The following is a 23,259-nucleotide window of genomic DNA, read 5'->3' as shown; positions in this document are numbered from 1 at the left end:
TACACCATAAGCTTAATTGGAAAAACTCAAGAGGGACACAAGGCCCTGAGTTTCCAGTTCCAGTACTGGCCCATGCAGGCACATGCTTGCACACGTTACCCCATTCCCTCCCTCTCCCCACACAAAACACTCTCACAAACCTAAGAAACTAATTTCACTGCAGAGATGAAAATAAGAAAAATGTTATATATGTATATATATATATATATATATCCCAAAGTTTATATAGAAATGGCAGAGAGGGACCACGAGTGTGGCCAAGTGGTAGAGTGCTTGCCTCACATACACAAAGCCTAGAGTTTGGTTCCTTGGTATCACATAAACAGCAAAAGCTGGAACTGGTGCTGTGGCTCAAGTGGTAGAGCACTAGCCTTGAGAAAGTTCAAGGACAGTACCCAGGCTCTGAATTCAAGCCCCAAAACTGGCAAAAAAAAATGGCAGAGAAAGTATAATCTAAATTATATTAGGGATAAAGATATACTTAATTCATCAGGGAGACATTAAGGTAGACAACAATCTGTTAAATTCTTAAATTTATTTACTGTGTAATTGTCACTTTGTTTTGGAACTACATTTAGTGTAAACTTTTTGCCCTAGGTAGAATCATATTTATTTGAACTGAATTTTTTGGTTATTAATTGAATTAAAAATGAATTATTTTACTTGGGCACTGGTGGCTCATACCTGTAATCCTAGCTATTCAGGAGGCTGATCTGAGGAATGTGGTTTAAAGCCAGCTTGGGAAGGAAAATCTGTGAGATTACTAAAAGGACAGAAGTAGAGCTGTGGCTTAAGATGTAAAACACTAGCCTTGAGCAAAAGAAGCTCAAGGACAGGGCTCAGGCTCTTAGTTCAAGCATGGACGGGTGCAAATGTGCACGCATGTGCACATGCACCCCCCCAATTTTGTGTTTTATTTTATTGTTGGGATAATTTACATTCATAAGGTCGTGCATTACTTCTTGCACATTGATACCCCTTCTCATGTTTTTGTCTCCATTTTCCACCACTCACCCCCCTCTCCGAATTTTTTTATATTAGTAAATGAGACGTGATTTGAAAAGATACTTATTGCTGGCCGGGAGTTTGGCCTAGTGGTTAAAGTGCTTGCCTAGCATGCATGAAGACCCAGGTTCGATTCCTCGGTACCACATACATAGAAAAAAAAAGCTGGAAGTGGTGCTGAGGCTCAAGTGGTAGAGCTCTAGCCTTGAGAAAGTCCAAGGACAGTGCTCAGGCCCTGGACTCAAGCCCAGGACTGGCAAAAAAAAAAAAAGAAAAGAAAAGAAAAGATATTTATTGTTATTTTCTATAGGGAACAATCATAGGCCTAGGATTTTCTTTTTGGTAAATATCCATTTATACTTTAAAGCTGTTTACTAAAAATGATTGAATTGTACAAAACTTAAATTTTGCCATTGTGGCTCCAAGATTACTTTGTTGTTATTGTGTTATTATTGTGTGTCTCTCTGTGTATGTTTGATACTGTAGGCTTTCAAGATGGAAATGATTCAGAAGCTTCTGGGCCATCCAGAAGAGGTGGAAGAGGTAGTTTCCGAGGATGCCGTGGAGGATTTGGTGGCATAGGAAGACCAAGTTAGTAGTAGATTGTAAATGGTGTTCTCCATTTGTTAAAAAGTAAATGATAAAAAACAAAAACAAAACTGGGCCACGAGCATGGCCTAGTGGTAGAGTGCTTGCCTAGCATGTACCAGTCCCTGGGTTTGATTCCTAGGTACCATATACACAGAAAAAGCCAGAAATTGTACTGTGGCTCAAGTGGTAGAGTGCTAGCTAGCCTTGAGAAACCTCAAGGACAGTATTCAGATGGCTCTCTTCTTCAATATATATTCTTTTGTCATTGTGACTTTCTACTTCAAATTCTTCAGTCATCATTTTTCCACAGTAAGATATTATCTTCAGAAGTTACCATTAAAATGCACATGTCTATTAACAGATGAGAACAGATTAATGCTTTGGGAAGCTAAGAACAGATAAATTTGTAATAGTGATTTAATAAATGCATAGCTGATAGGTCTTTTCTAAAAAGTGAAGAGAAATTCTGTAACTCATTAATAACCTTATTGGCAGTAGTGGGAGTAGAACTGCCATTCTGGAGAAGAAGCAGTGAAATGATGCAATATGAGGTATTTGGATATAGTAACAGCTTACTTTTGAGAGGAGATACATATTTATTTACATAATATTTTGGTATGCACTTATCCCTAATGTGTTTATAAAATAGCTTTAATAAAAAATAGCTAGTTCTCTATTTCTTGAGCCACACCATCAGTCCAATTTTTTGGAAGTTATTTATAATTTGTGTGCTTTACTTAAAAAAATACCCATTGTGATTTTTTTAATCCCTACATCTTCTAACTTTTGAAACCATAGCATGACTTTTTACTGAATAAGATTAGAAATTTCTTAACTATTTTTCCCCCAAAACAAGGTAGTGAGTATGACCAAGATGAGGGAGCACAGCGTGCCAGTGGTCTTTTTGGTTCTAGAAGACCAACATTAAGTGGTGCAGGTAAGATAAAACTTATTGCTGAAAATTATTTCAACACTAGAATTAAACTATATAGGAGGTGGCGCCTGAATTTTCCTGCTAAGAACCATAAACAAAATTACATGGAAAATGATTACCTTCTCTATAAAATTTATAAACCATAGGTTACTTTTTCTGTTCTACCAGTTATTATGAGATGTGAATTAGTTAAGCTTTCTGAGTTTCTGAGTTAGAGGAAAACTGTGTAATTTGAGGATAAATAAAAAGATCTCCCACAATTATAGATGAAAAATATCCAAATAAAGGTAAGGCTTAAATCTATAGAAATTTAAAGGACTAAGCCTTCTAAATAATTTCTCAGTATTGACTAGAAAAAAACTGAATTACATACAATAGAGGGAGCTGTGTTTTTGCTAAATACTCTGTAAAACAATTTCTTACAGGGAATGGTGACACTTTTCAAAGCAGAAGTGGTAGTGGCAGTGGACGAGGTACGTTCTTACTTGATTTATGTATTAGAGATTAAAGTGATTGTTAAAGTAACTGTTACTGCCCTTAGTCATTGCAAGGAGTATAAACTTACATACCCTGTTTTGGAAAGTCTGATCATATGTTACAGGTTATTTTCTAATCTAGACATTCATTATAGGAATTTTATACTATAGATGTATTTGCAAATGCTTGTATAAGGATGTTCAGAGTCTTCATTTATACTTAAGTAAAAATTAAGAAATATTTAAAGTTTTATCAGTAAATAACTAATCATTAAGGGATACTGTGCAGGTGTTAAATATTGAAATATATGTGTTGAAATAAGTATGGACAGTAAGATAATCTTGATGTAGTAATTTGGTTTGGTCTAAAGAATAAAGTTCAGTGTGATTTTTCTGACCCAGTGTAGTTTGTTTTTCTCTTTATTGAGATTGAATAATTGCATACATAATCATTTGTACATTTGCACTGATAACGATCATCATTGTGATTTACAAAGCTTATGAATAATGAAAAATAAAACGATTTCAAGTTTTATATAGAAAAAAGTTTAACTCTTAGGACATTACTGGTAAAATTATTTCTTTCTGATCGAGTAATAAGTACATTTCTTTCCTGTTTCTTAGTATCAGCTGTTTCCCCATTCTTTCCCATTCCTTCCTTCCCCTTACTGCTTTGAGTTGTTTAGTTCACTTTCTGCTGATTCTGTGCTTTCCTCCCACCTTCCTTCAGATATGCTCGCTTGCACTATGTATGAGGTAGAGAATACAGAGTCCTCTAAAAAATGATGAGACAAGTTAAGAAGTCCTTTTTGGCCTTGTCTTTGGGGTTCTTTTCTCTCTGTATATTCATGTACATGTGTAGGGGTGCTTGGTGGTTATAAGTTGATGTTTTTCTCCTGATACTATCCTCTTTTGGTCTCACTGTGTATGGGTATCTTGAGTCCTGTTTACTTTGTTGTGTCTCTTTATGTTTTAAATCTAATGCCTGACTATCAGGCATATCTATCTTTGCAGGCATTTCCCTGCAAATGACATTATTCTATCCCTTCTGATAGCCATGTAGAATTCTGTTAACTATGAAAATACCACAATTTTTTGGTTCATTCATCTGTATCACTGATTTTTTTGCTCTGAATTTTTTTAGAGTATTCCTTAAATATATAAGTTAAAGTACTTCCCAGATTTGTAAGCACAGAAAACTCATTTGATGTCTAAAAGAAGTATTAGTACTCATTAACAGTCTTGAATGCATGGTGTGACAGCTTTGTTCCCTTGGATTTTTGCATTTTTCAGTATAGAAAAAGTTTATTAATGACTAGTTAAACTAAATCTTCCACAAATACTTACATCTTGTATGGAGACGGATTTCAAGATCTGTGGACAGAAAATTAGCTCACATGTATAAAAATGTTATATATTGTAGTTCCATAAGTTTAAAAAAATGAGTAGTCTCATTTGTATAAAATTAGCATTTGGAGTCCTGAAGCTTGAACTCAGGGCCTGGCCACTGTCCTTGAGCTTTCTCAAAGCTAGCGTCTACCACTTGAGCCACAGCACCACTTGCAACTTTTTCTGTGTATTGGTGCCAAGGAATCAAATCCAGGGCTTTGTGCATGCTAGGCAAGCATTCTACCACTAGTCCACACTCCCAGCCCCCAAATCAGCACTTTGAATACCAAGGTTGTAATTTTATTCAGTGCTAGGAATCAAACAGTTCTTATCCATGCTAAACAGCATGGAATATCATTTTAAAGAAAGGCTTTTGAAGATTTCTGAACTTCTAGGACTTGCCTTTTTGAAGATAAGTAGTGAAAATAAAGATGCTGTATAACTTTGTATCTTACTGTCACTATGAATTTCTTTTATAGGTGGTTATAAAGGTTTAAATGAGGAAGTAATAACAGGCACTGGAAAGAGTAAGTTTTACTTTAGATATTTGATGTTTGTAGTGAGACTTATTTTACCACTTGATTTTTAAAAACTATCACTTTTTGACTTTATCCCTTTAAGATTCTTGGAAGTCAGAGGCTGAAGGAGGAGAAAGTGGTGACGTCCAAGGTATTTTGACATTTGAATAATCTTTATGAATGTATATTGCATTTTTACTAAAAATACATAATGGGAGTTAAATTTTAAAAAATTGAAAAAAATTTACTGGTAAGCACTAAACTTGGTCTTCTTCTAGTCTGCAAAATGTAAATTTTGTTTTTGTTTAATCCAAGGACCAAAAGTGACCTATATACCCCCTCCTCCGCCAGAGGATGAAGATTCCATCTTTGCACATTATCAGACAGGCATAAACTTTGACAAATATGACACTATTCTTGTAGAAGTATCTGGACATGAGGCACCACAAGCAATTCTGGTCAGTGTATTATTTCAGAATTGATATGTAGTATACTTTGGCTTAAAAGGTACATGATATTTTAAGTTCACATTATTTCAGAATTCATTTTTAGCATCTTATGTCTTGCATTGGAAATTTAGAATTGTGTCTACTAATTTAAGTAGAATTAATTGCTTTGTCAAAAAAAAGACTACTGATTTCATTTTTGTGTCCCATACTAGAATGGAACTCTTTGAACTTTACCATTTAAGGGCAGTTTGGGGGCTGGGAGTGTAGCCTATGGTAAGAGCTTGCCTGGCAGGCACAAAGCCCTGGGTTCAATTCCTCAGTACCACATACACAGGAAAAGCCAGAAGTGGTGCTGTGGCTCAAGTGGTAGAGCTTTAGACTTGAGAAAGTCCAAGGACAGTGGTTCAGGACCTGAGCTCAAGCCCAGGACTAACAAAAAAACAGGAAATGGGGCTGTGGCGCCGGGGATAGGCCGGTAGTGTGGAGTTGAAGAGCTCTCAGGGACAGTGCCCAGGCCCAGGCGAAGAGCAGTAGCCTTGAGCTAAAGAGCTCAGGGACAGCATCCAGGCCCACAGTTCAAGCCCCATGACCCACAAGAAAAGAAAAAAAAAAGGACAGCTTTTCTAGAGATTAAATATCTTCGTTACCTACGTGTGTTCACAGGGGTGGATTTTCTAAAGAGAGTTGCAGGTTGTCTTCTGTCTTCTATTAATAATTATGCTTATAATGAGCTGTTATTACTGACCGGCATTCTTTTTTAAAATAATATATATTGTACAGGCTTTAATGGGGACAGAAAAGTGTTTTGAGAACACTGTAGGGAATAGTTCTATCACTTTTAATAAATAGGTTCAGGATACTTATTTTCTATTTTTTTTAGTTGATTGAGAGGCTTGAACTCAGGGCCTGGTGTTAATCTTTTGTGCTCAAGACTAGTGTTATACCACTTTGAGCCACAATTCCATTTCCAGTTTCTTTTATAGGTGATTAATTAGCAATAAGAGTCTCATGGTCTTTCCTACCCAGGTTGGCTATGAACTGGCATCCTCAGATCTCAGCTGCCTGAGTACCTAGAATTACAGGTATAAGCCACCATCACCTGGCTTGGATATTTACTTTTCAGTGGGGACAGATTCATAACTTTAGTATATAAAATGAAATTAATAAACTAGTTCAAATTGAATATGTTTCTGACATTATGTATTTATGATAGCTATGTGGAGTCTAATCATTGCCTATCTTTTCTTGAAAGACTTTTGAAGAAGCTAATCTTTGTCAAACACTGAGTAACAACATTGCCAAAGCTGGTTACACTAAGCTTACACCTGTGCAAAAATACAGTATTCCTATTATATTAGCTGGACGAGATTTGATGGCTTGTGCTCAAACAGGGTCTGGGAAGACTGTAAGTCATTTTTCCAAATGTATTCTGCCCTCTGTTTAAACTATAGAAGTTTTATAGTCTTGGTTTAAAATAAAGAAGTTTTATAGTCTCGATGACCCATCATAAATATTCATAATTTGCTTTTGATTTTATTTGTTTGATTTTCTGAGAAAAAGTTTTGAATATTTCTAGGGTTTTGAATACTTTCATGAATACTTTCAATGTTTCATGAATATTTTACATGTTTCTAAGTGGTTTAATTCTTTCTGAAACATAGTATTAGCTAAAACAAAATTAATATCAGAGCATCCAGGGTGATACAATATGACACACAGAAGAAAGTAACTTCCCTAATATATCCAGTACAAACTTGGAGTAAAAAGGAGAGAAAGAGCTATATGTAGTGCACATAATCTTTAATTTGATGTAGCCTCTTGTGATAATTTGCAAATAAATTAATGAAATAAGGTTGGTTTTAAGACTAATATGGTTAAATAGGGTTTCATGAAATGAAAATATTTCTATAGTTGTAGAATCCTGGTCCATACTATTTTAGTCTTAGTTTCTTTCATAGGATTTATAATAGGTGAGTTGTATAGTATACAGCTAATGAGTGATTTAAACATGGCTTTGAAGTTAGATTTTGTGAGGTACTTACTAACTTAAATGAGAATACTATAGCACAAAATTTATATATCTAATAGAAATTGAATAAGATAATGTGCTTAGAAATCCAAATAATTTTCAGATTAGTGTACTACCTGTAAAAATTATTATTACTATTATTATTGCTGGTCCTAGGGCTGGAACTCTGGATCTGGGTGCTGTCCTTGTACTCAAGGCTAGCGCTTTGCCACTTAAGCCACAGAGCCATTTCCAGCTTTTTCTGGGTAGATAAGACTCTCACAGACTTTCTTGCGTGGGCTAGCTTCAAAACATGATCCTTAGATAGTGAGCTTCCTGAGTAGCTAGAATTGCAGACATGAGCTACAAATGCCTGGCCAGTTATTTTTCTGTTTGTGATTATTTTAAAGTGTAATTTAGCCTTCTAAATTTAGTAGACTATAGATATTTAGATTTACATATTCCTCTGTAAATTAATAACATTAATCTGTTTAGAATATATGAGTATTTTTGTTTTATGAGAAATGCTGTGTAAGTGTAAATACTTAAGTGTTTACCTTAAAGTTAAAAGTTCTAAGAGAATCTTAAAGGCCTTGAGGGCACGAGAATTAGCTATATGTAGGAGGAAAAATTATGCATTGTAAGTTCGTAAATTAGGCTATATAATTTTCAGGCAGCTTTTCTTTTGCCTATTTTGGCTCATCTGATGCGTGACGGAATAACTGCAAGTCGCTTTAAAGAGCTTCAGGAACCAGAGTGTATTATTGTAGCACCAACTCGAGAATTGATCAACCAGATTTATTTGGAAGCCAGAAAATTTTCTTTTGGGTAAGAATATCTGGAATTATTTTTCTTAGATTTCCCTTATTTTAAAGAGAACTCAGTAATCACATATTATCTTTAGCATTACTTTGTTGAAGTATTTTTTTTCATCGTATTGTTTAAAGAATCATTTATTTATTTATTTATTTATTTATTTATTTATTTATTTGGCTAGGTTTGCTTAGCATGTGCCAAGACCCAGGTTCACTTCCTTGGGACTACATACATAGAAAAAGCCAAATATAATGCTATGACTCAAGTGATAGAGTTCTAGCTTGAGAAAACCCCAAGGCCAGAGCTCAGGCCCTGAGTTCAAGCCCCAGGACTGGCAAAAAAAAATATCCATTTTTTTCTATGCTGGTTCTAGGACTTGAAGCTTGGAGCCTGGGTCTACAGTCTTCTTTTTCTCAAGACTGGGGTTCTACCACTGAGTCACAGCCCTACTTCCAGGTTTTTTGGTAGGTTACTAGAGTTGAGTCTCACAGACTTTCCTGCCTGGCTTTGAGGGATTTTTCTCAGATCATAGCCTCCTGAGTAGCTAGGATTACAGGCATGAGCTCCTGGCTAAAGAATCTTTTTAAAGAGAAACATACTTGTTAATAATTAGATGATAGCTGTAGAAAATAAGAAAATGCTGCTGTTTTTGTGTTTAATTTTAAATTACATGTTTAAGAATATTCTCAGGAATTCCCAGTAATGATCTACTCTCTTACATACCAACAGTATAATGTAAAAAACAACTTTTGCATAATCAGACCTATTTTTAATGACTTTAAAATTGTTCATGTATATGCACTTCATTTATTTCATTTTTTTTAAACTTGAAGCTATTGTAGGCAAACTTATAACAAACATTTTACTATATAGTTCCGATTTTTGGTATATATGTATGTATGTATGTGTGTATGTATGTATGTATGTATCTATATATATATACATGAGCTCTACTACTTCATTAATGTTACTAACCTATTTTGCTTTTTCAAATAAAATGTTGTTTATTATTGGGTTGGCCCATTTTGTGATCCTCCTATTTACACTTTCTATATAGCTGGGATGAGTGGCATACATAGTCATGTCCAATTTCAATTAGTTAAAAATGGACTTCTTAGAAACTTTTTGGCCAGGCTGACCTCAACTTCAAATACTTCAAATTTCTGTCCCTGAATAGCTAGGATTACAGATGCGAGTCACTATCTGAGCCTGGCTTAACTTAAAAAAGTTTAAAGTTATTTGCCATGTCATAAATTGTTTTGTTGGTGTCTCTGGCTATTTTTTGTAAGTGGTAAATTAAGGAGGAAGATAGTGGCATTTCTCATCTTTGAAAAGCCTTTATAAAATAGGTTATAAACTGTTTCCTCTATTATTTGTTTTCAGTGTTACTTTTTCAACTGGGAAAAACTTAATTTTTTAAAAGTTGATTTTATTGTCCTTACAAATTTTATCTTACATCTTTTAATTTTTTTGTGAGTAGGACTTGCATCAGAGCAGTTGTTATATATGGGGGAACCCAGTTGGGCCATTCAATTCGACAGATAGTACAAGGCTGTAATATATTATGTGCCACACCTGGGAGACTGATGGATATCATAGGTAAAGAAAAGGTAAGCCGGCCGGGAGTTTGGACTAGTGGTAGAGTGCTTGCCTAGCATGCACGAAGACCCAGGTTTGATTCCTTGGTACCACATACATAGAAAAAAGCCAGAAATGGTGCTTAGACTCAAGTGGCAGAGCTCTAGCCTTAAGAAAAAGAGCCCAAGGACAGTGCTCAGGCCCAAGTCCATGACTGGCAAAAAAAAAGATAAGCCTTAGAAGGAAAACAAAGTTCTAAGATGGATAATTTTTTAAATGGGGGATAGAAAAGGAATGAATAAAAAAATACATTTACTAACTTCCTGTTTATTTATTAGGTTCTATCAGTTCTTTGAACACATTCTCAAAAAATCCAAGATCTTGCAATATTTTCTACTTTATACTTGGAAAATAGTATCATTAAGGTTATATCATATATTTAAAATTCATCCAATTAGCTCTAATAAGCAATAGAGTTAGAATCTAGGTATGATTCTAGAATCCATACATTATAGTCTTATGCATATGTATCTTGGTGAGAAGATCTTCAAGAAATTATATCAGTTTTGTCTCCTGTTATGAGTTTGAATGACATTAACATAGATGCCTAATTTGCTAAGTCTTTTAAGAAGAATTTATTAATTTTACTGTATCTTTTTTAACTCAGGGTTTTGTTTGCTTGAAAAATACTTTACTACTTGAACCATGCTTTTGACCTTCTTTTTCAGAGAGGGACTTGTGTTTTTTCCTAGGGATGTCCTTGAACCGAAATCATCCTATTAAGCATGTTTTCCACATAGCTAAGATTATTGACACATGCCACCACTCCTAGCTTTTGTTTGAAGTGGAGTCTCAGAGATCCTCCTGAAATCTGCCATCCAAGTGGCAGATACAAATATAAATGTGCATCACCAGTGCCCAGCTCTAAAGAGAGTTTTTTTTAGTCTGTATACTCATTTAGGAATTCACATACCATATTTTTACCTCTCTACATCAGCACTTTAATATACCTTATTTGCTTTCTTGTATTCTAAAAGGGTTTCTTAAAATGTTCTTCGATACATTCTTGTAGTACTGGAGTTTAAACTTAGGGCCTTTGCTGTACAACATGAGTTATGACCCTAACTAAAAAATGTTCTCTTTTTGCATGAAGATATCTTTTTTAAAATTTTTTTCATATTTTTTATTGTAATTTATAGAAGGGTTACATTATACTTGCCAGATAGAAGGTGCATTAATTCACATACATTGATAACCTTTCTCATGTCTTGGTCCCCATTTCCCTCCTCCCCACCCCCAGCATGAAGATATCTTTATAGGATACTTTTATCATCTAGAGCTGGGTGCCAGTGGCTCATACCTTGTAATCCTCACTACTCAGAAGGCTGAAGATTTCAGTTCCAAGCTACCTTGGGACAGGAAAGTCCATGAGACTCTTTTATCTCCAATAAACTACTGAGAAGAAACTAGAAATGGTGCTGTGGTTCAAGTGGTAGAGCACTAGCCTTGATCAAAAGTAACTCAGGGACTACTAGAGATTTCTACCAGAGATTTCAACCAGAGATTTCTACTGATAGAGATTTCTAGCAGTTTTGCTGCTAAGTGTCTGTATGTTGTCAAAATCACTTGTTCTTCTGCCATTTTGTTCTATTTATAGAAGGTAGTGCTTTGGATTCTGCAAGTATTAGAGAACTTTCCCAGTTTTTCTTGAGTGATTAAAGAACTGACAATTTACAGAAAATTTGAAGGGTTAAAGAAAAGATTACCAGTTATAAGACATTCAGATAATGTTAGAGTTCCTTTCTTAAATGAGTCTGACTTCATCAGATAGTACAGTCTAGATCTGTGCTGCCTCATATAAGTAAACCATTATCTACATGTGGCTATTTAAATTTTAAAAGGATAAAATTCAGTTTGATAGTCCAAATACTCATGCTTCAAGTGTTTAATAGCCAAATAAGACTATGGACAAGTTTCACAGTGCTGCTAATTAGAATTTTCATTTATCATAAGTTCTTACTGTGAAATATTGACATAGATATTTTTGATATTTTTAGAATTAATGGAAAATGTTTTATTCATTAGGAAAAATGGATTATAAGACCTTTATAGTATTATATAATATTTGTCTGATGAGCTTACTAAATTTTACTTTATGTGTTGGGTTTTGATCTTTGTTCCTAAGAAATTTTACTAGTTGAAATTGTAGAGAATATTTGAGTTTAAATATAAACTAGTATGTATCTTCTGTTCTTACCCTTGAAAAAATAATCTCAAAGATTGGACTCAAGCAAGTCAAATATTTAGTTTTGGACGAGGCAGATCGCATGTTGGATATGGGCTTTGGACCAGAAATGAAGAAGCTAATTTCTTGCCCAGGAATGCCATCAAAAGAACAACGTCAAACCCTTTTGTTTAGTGCTACTTTTCCAGAAGAAATTCAGAGGTAAATCTTTTTCTTCTCAAAAATGATTTGTTTATATATCAAATGAGGTAATAAAAATATTCTGTTTTTAAATTATCCTCTTTATAAGTTTTTACACTGGTGTGTGTGAGTGTGTGTCAGGGCCTCAGATTTCCTCCTCCTGAGATCACAGCTTCCTATGAGCCATAGGCGCCCAGCAATGTGTTTCTTTAAAAAGAAAGAAAGAAAATTGGATCTGCATATGTTTACAAAGATAGATAGAATGTTCCTTTTATTAGTTTTTTTTCCTACAAATTTTGAAGTCTGCTTTCTTGGATTCCATTTGCTTGGGATTTCATTTTCCATTCTTTTACTTTTAGTCTGTCTATATATTTGCTGGTGAAACAACTTCCTTGTAATCAGCAAATGTTTTAAAATTCAGTTGGCCATTGCCAGTCTTCAAGGGTAAGTGATCACTATTCCTGTATGCTTTATTAGACTGGTCTCCTGCATAGAGCTCTCTGGTTAAATTTAAGTAGCTCTCCCTAGAAACCAAGCTGGAACTCAAGGTGTAGATGCTGGCTCCAGGAAATAGGAAAATATAAAGGGCTTTCCACTTGCAGAGTGACTCCCTACTGGAAGGATCCAGTAGGAAGTACAAAACTTTTCCATAGCCATAGTGCTAGGCAAATTCTAGGTTCATTCTTCAGACTTCACTTTTGTGTCCTGCTTAATACTGTGCTAAGGATTTTCAGTTGATTTATCCTCTATTTTATTGCTGTTGTTGCTTTCTGCTGTGGTGCCTTTTGATTTGCACTGAGGTGTCTCATCTTCTGTACCCAAGTTTCCTAAGTATCTTACTCCTTGCTGTTAAAAATTCAGCATTCTCTCACATTTACTCAATTCCCATTAGCAGCTGCTGCATTCTGTCTCAGAGAATCAGGCGAATACTATGGGTACCTCTGATCTGCCATCTTGAGATTACCAAAATTGTTTCTTTCATTCTGCATATACCTTAGACTGTTGTATCATGTATTCCCTTGGCTTTCACTTCTACCTTTGACTCCTCAATTATTTCTTGTATCCTGATCTTTCTTCTTAATTCAGTACTTTTAGATTTCATTCTTTTTTTTATTTTTTATTTTTTTTGCCAGTCCTGGGCTTGAGCTCAGGGCCTGACACTCTCCTTGGACTTTCTCAAGGCTAGAGCTCTACCATTTGAGCTTTAGCACCACTTCCGGCTTTTTTCTATGTATATGGTACCGAGGAATCGAACCTGGGCCCCGTGCATGCTAGGCAAGCACTCTACTACTAGGCCAAACTCCCAACCCCTAGATTTCATTCTTTTTTTTTTTTTTTTTTTTTTTTTTTTTGCCAGTCCTGGGCTTGAGCTCAGGGCCTGAGTACTGTCCTTGGACTTTTCTCAAGGCTAGAGCTCTACCACTGGAGCCTCAGCACCACTTCCGGCTTTTTTCTATGTATGTGGTACCGAGGAATCAAACCCGGGTCTTCATGCATGCTAGGCAAGCACTTTAACCACTCGGCCAAACTCCCGGCCAAGATTTCATTCTTAAGTAGTGTTTTTCTCACAGATAAATAACAGTAATTCATGTTGATGGACAAACTGAATCTTTTCCCTTTAATTCACTGTTTGCAATTTTTCTTTCCAAGGATTTATAGCATCTGGCTTTTGAAGACAGAATCCTTTGAACCCTTTAATTCTCTGTCCTTTAAAACATTTATAAGTTATTTTTAACATAAATCTGTTGGCTTCTTCTCTGTTTACACTGTCATTTAGGTCCCATTCTTGCTTACAGCTTAAAGGAAGAATCAGTCTTGTAAAAGAAACTCTACAAAACACTTCAAATATTTCTTAGAATCGAGTAGGTGTTTGTTCACTAATTATTAACTATTGTATTACTATGATTTTTAATAGAACTATATGTTATTTGATGTGAGTACCTCAGAAACATTTTATTCCTCTATGTTTCTAATGCCTTATACTATGTGTGCCTAATATAAGGCATGCAGTAACTGTTTCAGTAAATGAGAGAATGATTGGCATAAAGAACTTCAAAGGGCTTTAAAGTTTGTGCTTGGATGAGGGTATGTTGGACTCTTGAAGTTGTGCTTTCTTCTTTTTTTTTTTTTTGCCAGTCCTGGGCTTGGGCTCAGGGCTTGAGCACTGTCCTTGGGCTTTCTCAAGGCTAGAGCTCTACCACTTGAGCCTCAGCACCACTTCCAGCTTTTTGCTATGTATGTGGGGTACTGAGGAATTGAACCCGGGTCTTCGTGCATGCTAGGCAATCACTCTACCACTAGGCCAAACTCCAGGCCCCATGAAGTTGTGCTTTCATAACGAGAGAAGATGAGGTACAAGAAGAGGCAGTGTTTTATTCTGCTTCTCTATGTGCTATTTTGTGACATTCTGTGAGACACCAGAAAATAACAGACTGCTATATAGGAAGAAAATCAAAGGTAAATTTGGGCCTTCCCATTTATCTCTTAAAAACCCAATTCTCTTATTAATAGTGCTACCATATTTCTGGATAATATAAATCAAAGCTTCTCAATCATATGCTGATAGTACTGTATGTCAGCTTTGGTAAATTGGTCCTTTCAACTTTGCATGTTAGTTCCCATTGCCTGATCCTACCCAGTCTTTGACCTCTTACCATTTGTCTCATTTTCCCTCCTCAGTTGTGATACATTGTGATGGTTAACCTAATGGTCAGTTTGAATGGGTTGAGAAACACGTAGGAGATTAGCAAAGCATGCCTCTGAGGGTATCTATAACTGTTCCGAGAACAGTTAGATCCTGAGATCTTTGACATTACTGAATGAGTTAAGTTCTTGAAGGAGTCATAATAAGATAGCTTTATTGAGAAGTGGTAAATGGTAGAAGGCGTGGAGGTCTAGTTGGAGGGAAAATAGATAACTGGGGTTGGGAAGGTGTATCCTTGGGGGATATATCTTGACTTCTTCTGTTTTTCTTCTTTTAGTCTACTATTAGGTAAACTACTCTTTTCTAGCAGGTGTTTCTGCCACACCATGGTGGTCTGCCCAAATACATGGGTCCATGCCATGGACCCTCTGAAATAATGATTCAAAATCAGTCCTCCTTCTCTTAGGTTTTTTTCTCTCAGTTATTTTATCATATCAGTAAGAAAGGTAGATAACATATAAAAATCATATTCTATGTATATTGTGGTATGACATGTTATCTGGTTTGCTCATAATCACTCATTCCAAGTGGGGTAATTAAACAGGTAATATTTTCAGAAAAGAATCCACAAGAATAGCATGCATTCTAAAGTAGTAAAGGAAGAGTAGAATTTGTGCTTTAAGCTTACAAGTTAATTTTTAATTTAATTTTTATTTGTTATAATCAGCATTTTAGTTCATAGTTTTGTTATGTATATATATCCATCTTTGAAAAGAACAGAAGATCTATTAGAAATTAAGAAGAGTGAGCTGGAAGTAGGAAGTAGGAGAAGGATGGATGAGAATATTGTAAAGGGATAGCATTGATCAAGATACACTGTATTGTTAAATGTCAATGCCTTTGTACAGCTACTTAAAGATAATAAAAGAATAATAAAAATTCAAATGTAAGAAAATAAATTACTTGTATCCATTATTTGAGATGAACATTTTTGCTAGTAATTATATGTTTTGCGTAATCTTTACATATTACCGCTCTTTGGGGGACAGTACATGAATGACATATGACTGCCTTTTCTTATTGCTGTTATAACTGCTTGCTAATTATTATGGAAATAATACTTGCAGGAAATCATGAACAAATATCATGTATGGATGAAAATAAGCTAAGAAGTAATCTTTTCTCTTTCAAGGTTGGCTGGGGAGTTTCTAAAGTCGAATTATTTGTTTGTTGCTGTTGGACAAGTGGGTGGAGCATGTAGAGATGTTCAACAAAGCATTCTCCAAGTTGGCCAGTATTCAAAAAGAGAAAAACTTGTTGAAATTCTACGTAACATAGGTATCTCATACTATTTTTGTCATGTTTTGATTTAAAAAAAAAACCTATTGTGTTGTATGGCTCTTAGTTGTTTTTTCTTCCTCTATTGTTCTGGTTCTGGGCCTTGAGCTTCTTTTGCTCAAGGCTGGTGATCTACAACTTGAGCTTTTTTTTTTTTTTGATATTGGAGATCAAACCCAGGATGTTGCACTTGCCAGGCAAGCGCTTTGCCACTGAGCTACATCGCAGGCCACACCTCTGGCTTTTTGGTGGTTAATTGGAGATAATAGTCTCACAGATGTCTTGCTCTGAACCATGAGCTTCAGATCTCAGCCTCCTGAATAGAGAGCCACTAGCACCTAACCTTCTCTAACATTTTTATGAGGAAATTATCTGTGTAGAAAAACCTCTGGACTATGCTTGCTTTTGTACCACTTAACTACTTTATTAAGTAAATATTTCCTAATGGTTTCACACATATCTTGTGTGTGTGTGTCTGTCTGTGTGTGTGTGTATGTGTCTGTGTGTGTATAACTTTGGAACTGAAGGAGTTTGAATTAAAATATCATGCCATAATATAGGTTATAGAGTGTAGAGCTATGGCTCAGATGCCACTGTTGGAAACATTTTGTTTGATCAAGGCGGAATGAAAGGTTGAAATATCATTAGAAATAGGAAAGCTATTTTTAGAGAAAAATGAAGTTGGTAAAGAGGAACAAAGACAAGTTTGAAAATACTACTAGCAAGCAATTATTTACCATTTCCTTAATATCTATAGTCTTATCTGGTTTGGGAGGAGAAAAAGGCCCTCTTATTAGGAAAAATCCTTGTCAATTATTCTTGACCTTCATTTAGGAAACATTTGTTTCCCTCCTACATATAAGGACTCTGGGTATTGGTAGTATAATAGTGGATAAGACAAAGGTTTCTGTTCTAACATACCCCTTTTCCCTAATCTTGTACTTTGAATATGAATAATTTTCATTGTTTCAAAGGTGATGAAAGAACTATGGTATTTGTTGAAACTAAGAAAAAAGCGGATTTTATTGCAACTTTTCTTTGTCAAGAAAAAATATCAACCACAAGTATTCATGGGTGAGTAAATATGATATCCTGTGTATATCACAATATGATAATCACAGCAGGAAAATTACTTCTGTTTGACATTTAAGAAATTGTGTGTGTGTGTGTGTGTGTGTGTGTGTGTGTGTGTGTGTGTGTGTGTGTGTAGTCAGGCATCATTGGGATCAGTGACAGACTTGGAAATATGACTGCATTGCATAAGGTTACGTACACATAGTAATATCATAGCTATCTTAGTTTACAGAAGTACACTATGATGTTTGCATAGTGATGAAATAAGCTAATGGTGCATTCCTCAGAACTTGTCTTCATCATTTTACATTACTTGACTGCGGTAATTTATATGATAAAACCCTAGGATTACTGTTTTCCTACTTGAACCAAGAAAACACATTGTAATAGGAAGGCTGAGCAGTTGTTCTTCATTTTATTTTTAGTTTATGGGAACTAAGTTTTGGGGATGGGCAATTTAAGGGTCTACATTAAGCAACTGATCATGAGGAATGGGAACACAAGATTTTACTGGGTCTTACAAGTTTTTTGTCTGCTGAATCTAATCTTTCTGATGTTGGACTTTTAAAAATTGGAGTAATTAAAAATGTCACATCAACACAGTTTTACAAGTAGATCTAAAATGTCTAAATATATACTGTTTGAATGTACATTTTTTTGGTCAGTCATGGGATTTGAAATCAAAGCCTGGGTTTTCTCCCTGAGCTTTTGTGCTCAGAGCTAGTTCTCCACCACTTTGAGCTACATCTCCACTCCTAGTTTTCTTATGGTTAATTAAAGATGCATCTCAGGGACTTTCCTTCCTGGGCTGGTTTGGAACCAGGATTTGAGCTTTTTTTTTTTTTTTAACTTAGCTTATATTCTAGCTCTGTTAGCTGTTACTTCATCCAGAAATGGTTATTATTCCAACTCAGAATATTGTGAGGATACAATATTGACTTGGAAAGTACCTATTTAACATATTAGTACTCAATATAGTATTAAGTATTAAGCATTACTTGACCTGTAACTCATATGATAAATTACTAGATACTTAATACTGTATTTAAGTAGCTAGTATATAGAAAATGGACACTAATATTAAATTCTGTTAATTTTACAATTTAACATAAGTTGAGCTAGCCTTTAGTGGCTCATGCCTGTAATCCTAGCTACTCAAGAGGCTGAGATCTAAGTTCAAAGCCACAATACTGGAAGTACAGCTGTGCCTTAGGTGGTAGAGTGCGAGCTTTGAGCTGAAAAGCTAAGGGAAAGGGCCAATGCCCAGAGTTTAAGCTCAGTACTAGCATACAAAGAAAGTAAAATAAAAAGAATGTTAGTTTCATGTTATTTCTTAAAGAGTGGTCTTAATGGGTGTATCTTTTCTTTCAAGTGATCGAGAACAAAGAGAGAGAGAGCAAGCTCTTGGAGATTTTCGCTGTGGAAAGTGCCCAGTTCTGGTTGCTACCTCAGTAGCTGCCAGAGGATTGGATATTGAAAATGTTCAACATGTTATCAATTTTGACCTTCCTTCCACTATTGATGAATATGTTCATCGAATTGGACGCACTGGGCGTTGTGGGAATACTGGCCGAGCGATTTCCTTTTTTGATCCTGAATCAGATAATCATTTAGCACAGCCTCTAGTCAAAGTACTGTCAGATGTAAGTTTTAATTTTTTGAATTGAATTGGTAGTGTTCTTTCTTTATTGTTGAGACATAAATAGTAAACATTTTCAGTCTTTGAGACTACATATTGTATTTGAACTTAATTTGTTTTTAAGGCTCAACAGGATGTTCCTGCATGGTTGGAGGAAATTGCCTTTAGTACATATGTTCCTGGTTTCAGTGGTAGTACAAGAGGAAATGTGTTTGCATCAGTTGATACTAGAAAGGTTAGTTGAAGTGAAAAATTCGTAACTTGGCTTCCAGTTCTTTGAAAATGTGCTTGATATGGTGAAATAACTATTTAGTAATTCATTGAAACCATTATTTTCATGTCTAGAAGAAAGCTACTTTGTAAAATTTTGTGTAACTACATTTTGAGTTTTAAAGGTAAGGAATTTAAGTTACATTTTCACATCTTAAATTCCTAAATTTTGGGGTATTTTTAATTTAATTTGAGATCTTCTAAAGTTTCTATGGAGTTCTTTTTAAGTTTAGAATTTAGGCTACACTATTAATATAAGATGCTCAAGTTATGGGACTGGATTTTTTTTTGCCAGTCCTGGGCTTGAGCTCAGAGCCTAAGCACTGTCCTTGGACTTTCTCAAGGCTAGAGCTCTACCACTTGAGCCTCAGCACCACTTCCGGCTATTTTTTTTCTATGTATGTGGTACCGAGGAATCGAACCTGGGTTGTCGTGCATGCTAGGCAAGCACTCTACCACTAGTTCAAACTCCCGGCCCCGGACTGGATTTTTTTATACCTTTATTTAGAAGTAATAAACATTATATATTATTGAAATATAAGATTTCTTTCTAGTTTCTAAAACTAGTGGCTGATAAAATATTTTTCTTATTTTGTGAAGTTTAGACTTCCCATTTGATATGGGTGTTCAGAAAATGAATCAGATTCATTCAGAATGAAGATGAAGACCTTTTGGGGGGGATGAGGAGGGAGTTACTGGGGTTTGAACTAAGAGTAAGTAGCCAATGTTCTACTACTTGAGTCCATATCTGCAACTAGAGAATGAAAGTCTTTATATTTGGAACAGATAAGTTAGAAAGCTTGAGTCTTTGCTATTAGTCTGGGCAATAACTAACTATAAAATAATTATAACTTAAAAATCTTCCTTTCTTCCCCCCTTTGTTTTTAAAGAGTTTCCAGGGCAAGAGTACTTTGAATACAGCCGGATTTTCTTCTTTACAAGCTCCGAATCCAGTAGATGATGAATCGTGGGATTAAAGCTAAAAGAAAGAAAACCAACAAACAAACAAAAACAAGACAAAAAATGCTTCAAGTCTATGGTATGGTTTTGATGCAGAGAAGAAAAGTTTTGATTTTTAAATTTTTAACAGAAGTGTGAAACCTGACATTCTTGTAACTCCTATCCTTCTGTTCTCCTACCCTTAAAAAACTATGCAAACTAGTTATGCAAAATGCTATAAGTTACAACGTTATTGTTACAGATACAGATGATGTTAACTGGAAATATTAAAGCAATCTAAGTGTCTTATTTCTAGTATTCAGGTCATGTCTAGATGCTAAGTCTCTGTATAATACTAATTGCTCCAATAAACAACCAATAGGATATATTGTACTTTTGGTTAAAAATTATTGGGTCTCATTTCTACTTGAACCTTTAAAGCAATTTTCTGTCACTACAATGTGATAACAGGATTCTTGTGAAACAGTAGAAGACTGAAGCCTTTCAAGGTGATTTTGATTTTAGATTTTCAGATGTATGCTGAAAATGGTTAAGTTTGCAAGATGATCTCTGTACTCAATGGCATAACATTGTTTGTTTTTATAATATACAGAAATAAAAGATGAAACACATTTTCCCTAAGTTTCCAGTGTCACTTTTCATTTTACTCTGTCAGATTCACAATTCTCAACTAGTACTTTGAAATTGTTTTGTTGCATCTTGTGAAACCAATACAGTGAACGCACAAAGTCTTTCACAAATATTACTATGTAGTATATATTAACATGGAGATCTGGTAAAAATGACTCATCAACCCCACCCAGCACTGTTCACTCTAAACATGATTTTACTCCATATTTTATTTTTGATGAAATGGAAAAATCATACTTTTTCATTCACCATTTGTATATTTTGAATGTAGGTGCCTAGAATGGAAGAAATCTTAATGTAAAAGAATGAATTCAAATATTAAGACATAACACAATAGCACTGAGATAAAAATGATGTTTTGAAAGTTTAGATTGTTTATTAAAACAATCTAAAGTGATATCTTGACAAGACTCCAGTGGCTTTTGCTTGTAGTCATAGCTACCCAAGGAGGCCATTCTTACTGGGGTGAGGTGGAATCTCAATGTGGCTTTGATTTGCATTTTGTTTATTAACTGTTCTTAATTTCCTCTCCAGAAAAGTTATCCAAGAACTTCCTCTTATTTTTTCAGATGTTACTTAATTTGAACTTTCTGCTTTATTAGTACTTGCTAATTCTTTGAATTTTATCTAAAAAACTAGTGTTTTACATTTCACATTGGTTTTCCTGCTGCTTAGCTTCAGAAGTCTTGGGCTTCCATCATTTTGCAAGTTTCTATGAGTATTTACTAGAACTCAAAATTAACTTTTTTTTTTTTTTGCTAGTCCTGGGGGTTGAACTCAGGGCCTGAGCACTGTCCTTGGGTTTTCCTCAAGGCTATGGCTCTACCATTGGAGCCACAGCACCACTTCTGGCTTTTCTGTGTATGTGGTACTGAAGAATTGAACCCAGGTCTTCATACATGCTAGGCAAGCACTCTTCCACTAAGCCAAACTCCTGGCTCTCAAAGTTCACTTTTAGCTAGTTCAGTAATGCCTCATTTTTGTACCTTCTTTATACTTGAGTGTAGTACCTGTTCATATTTCTGTGTTCAAAGCCCTCTCAAGAGTAGGTGACTGGTAAGAGTTAATTTTTTATCCTTGAATCCTTTCATTTTTTATTAAAGAATTTATTAACATTGATTTTTACATCATATTTCAAATGACAAGTTTAACAAGTGTTTAAGAAGGAAATCTTTATAGAATCCTTTCATTTTAATGGAGAGTCAATGACTGCTCAAGCCCAAGTATATAACTTCAAAATGTGGACTAGCCACGAGCTGTACATGTTTGGGGGTTTGGGAAGGGTGGGTAATGATATAAAGGAAATGAAAAGGGATGGGTGCTAATGGCTCACACCTGTAATCTTAGCTTCTCAGGAGGCTGAGATCTGAGAATTGCATTTCAAAGCCATCCCAGGCATGCAAGTCTTATCTCCAGTTAACCACCAGAAAACTGGAAGTAGTGCTCTGGCTCAAGTGGTAGAGTACTAGCCTTGAGCTGAAGAGCTTAGGGACAGTGTCCAGGCCCAGAGTTCAAGCCTCATGACCAACAACAACCTCCTCCCCCCAAAAAAGGAAAGGGAGAGGGGGCCTGGCTTCACACACGGAGAAAAACTCTATCCTGCTGTGGTATCTTAGGAGGAAGTAGAAGTGGAAATATGTTATACAGAAGAGTAGCATGCTTGAGTTACATCTCTGATTGGTGCCCTGATTTGGAGAAAGGTAAATTGTCATTGTTTGCAGTCACCACTCCTAACGCTTGGAGGTGAGCCTCCTAGGCAAACATTCTACTTGCTAAACGACATTCCCAGGTCCACCTTCATAAAAGATTTTTTTTTTTGCCAGTCCTGGGCTTGAGCTCAGGGCCTGAGCACTGTCCTTGGACTTTCTCAAGGCCAGAGCTCTACCACTTGAGCCTCAGCACCACTTCCGGCTTTTTTTTTTCCCCATGTATGTGGCACCAAGGAATCGAACCTGGGTCTTCGTGCATGCTAGGCAAGCACTTTAGCCACTAGGCCAAACTCCTGGCCCCCATAAAAGATTTTTTTTTTTAAATGGGAACCCTATCTAAAGTTTTGAAACATCTTCCAGAGGTTTTATTAAAACTTCAGTGACTTGCCAGAAGTTGCTTATGCTCTCAGTCTGACTTTAGAGGCCCTTCATGTGTGCCAAACCACGTCCACAGAACCTTCTTTGTTACACACACACACACACACACCAAAAAACGAATTGAGAAAGGGCTTGGCCAATTCCAAGTCTGTAGCTGTGAGTCAGGGGCTTTCCAGTAAAGACACGAGCTTCGGGTCCCCTAGAAGTGGATTTCATCTTAAATTCCAAGCTTGCAGAGGCAGTGCCCAGGAGGGCTCTGATGGTGGTGATTCTGCAATCCTCCACCAATTAGAGATTTCCTGGGGGCAGAGTGGAGAGTCTGGGGGACTGAGCTGAGCGGCGGCAGAAGAGTTGTGGCAAGCTAGGAGGAACTTGGAGCTGGCAGCATCCAGGTGAGAATACTAGATAGGTGTGCGCAGCTTGTCTGA

The 23,259-nt window shown here is 35.7% G+C and overlaps 1 protein-coding gene across 2 annotated transcripts in view; it reads left to right on the top strand.

Annotated features, from left to right (window-relative positions):
- The window catches only part of Ddx4 (DEAD-box helicase 4), a 44,669-nt gene extending 23,934 nt beyond the window's left edge, over positions 1–20,735 (top strand). For both annotated transcript variants that reach the window (XM_090331928.1, XM_090331929.1), the window contains 15 exons: positions 1,492–1,596; positions 2,453–2,533; positions 2,956–3,003; positions 4,875–4,922; positions 5,017–5,064; positions 5,229–5,371; positions 6,615–6,767; positions 8,044–8,198; positions 9,667–9,796; positions 12,044–12,210; positions 16,026–16,171; positions 17,146–17,245; positions 18,618–18,888; positions 19,009–19,119; positions 20,045–20,735. In XM_090331928.1, the coding sequence (XP_090188054.1) occupies positions 1,492–1,596; positions 2,453–2,533; positions 2,956–3,003; positions 4,875–4,922; positions 5,017–5,064; positions 5,229–5,371; positions 6,615–6,767; positions 8,044–8,198; positions 9,667–9,796; positions 12,044–12,210; positions 16,026–16,171; positions 17,146–17,245; positions 18,618–18,888; positions 19,009–19,119; positions 20,045–20,131 (1,793 nt within the window). In that variant the 3' untranslated portion in view covers positions 20,132–20,735. The remainder of the gene's footprint in view (positions 1–1,491; positions 1,597–2,452; positions 2,534–2,955; positions 3,004–4,874; positions 4,923–5,016; positions 5,065–5,228; positions 5,372–6,614; positions 6,768–8,043; positions 8,199–9,666; positions 9,797–12,043; positions 12,211–16,025; positions 16,172–17,145; positions 17,246–18,617; positions 18,889–19,008; positions 19,120–20,044) is intronic.
- The last annotated feature ends 2,524 nt before the right edge of the window (positions 20,736–23,259 follow it).

Source organism: Megascapheus bottae, chromosome 4 (assembly GCF_031878675.1).
Source record: "Megascapheus bottae isolate mThoBot1 chromosome 4, mThoBot2.hap1, whole genome shotgun sequence".
NCBI lineage: Eukaryota > Metazoa > Chordata > Mammalia > Rodentia > Geomyidae > Megascapheus > Megascapheus bottae.
The sequence above is the reverse complement of the archived record's forward strand: the minus strand, read 5'-3'. Positions and strand labels throughout refer to the sequence as shown.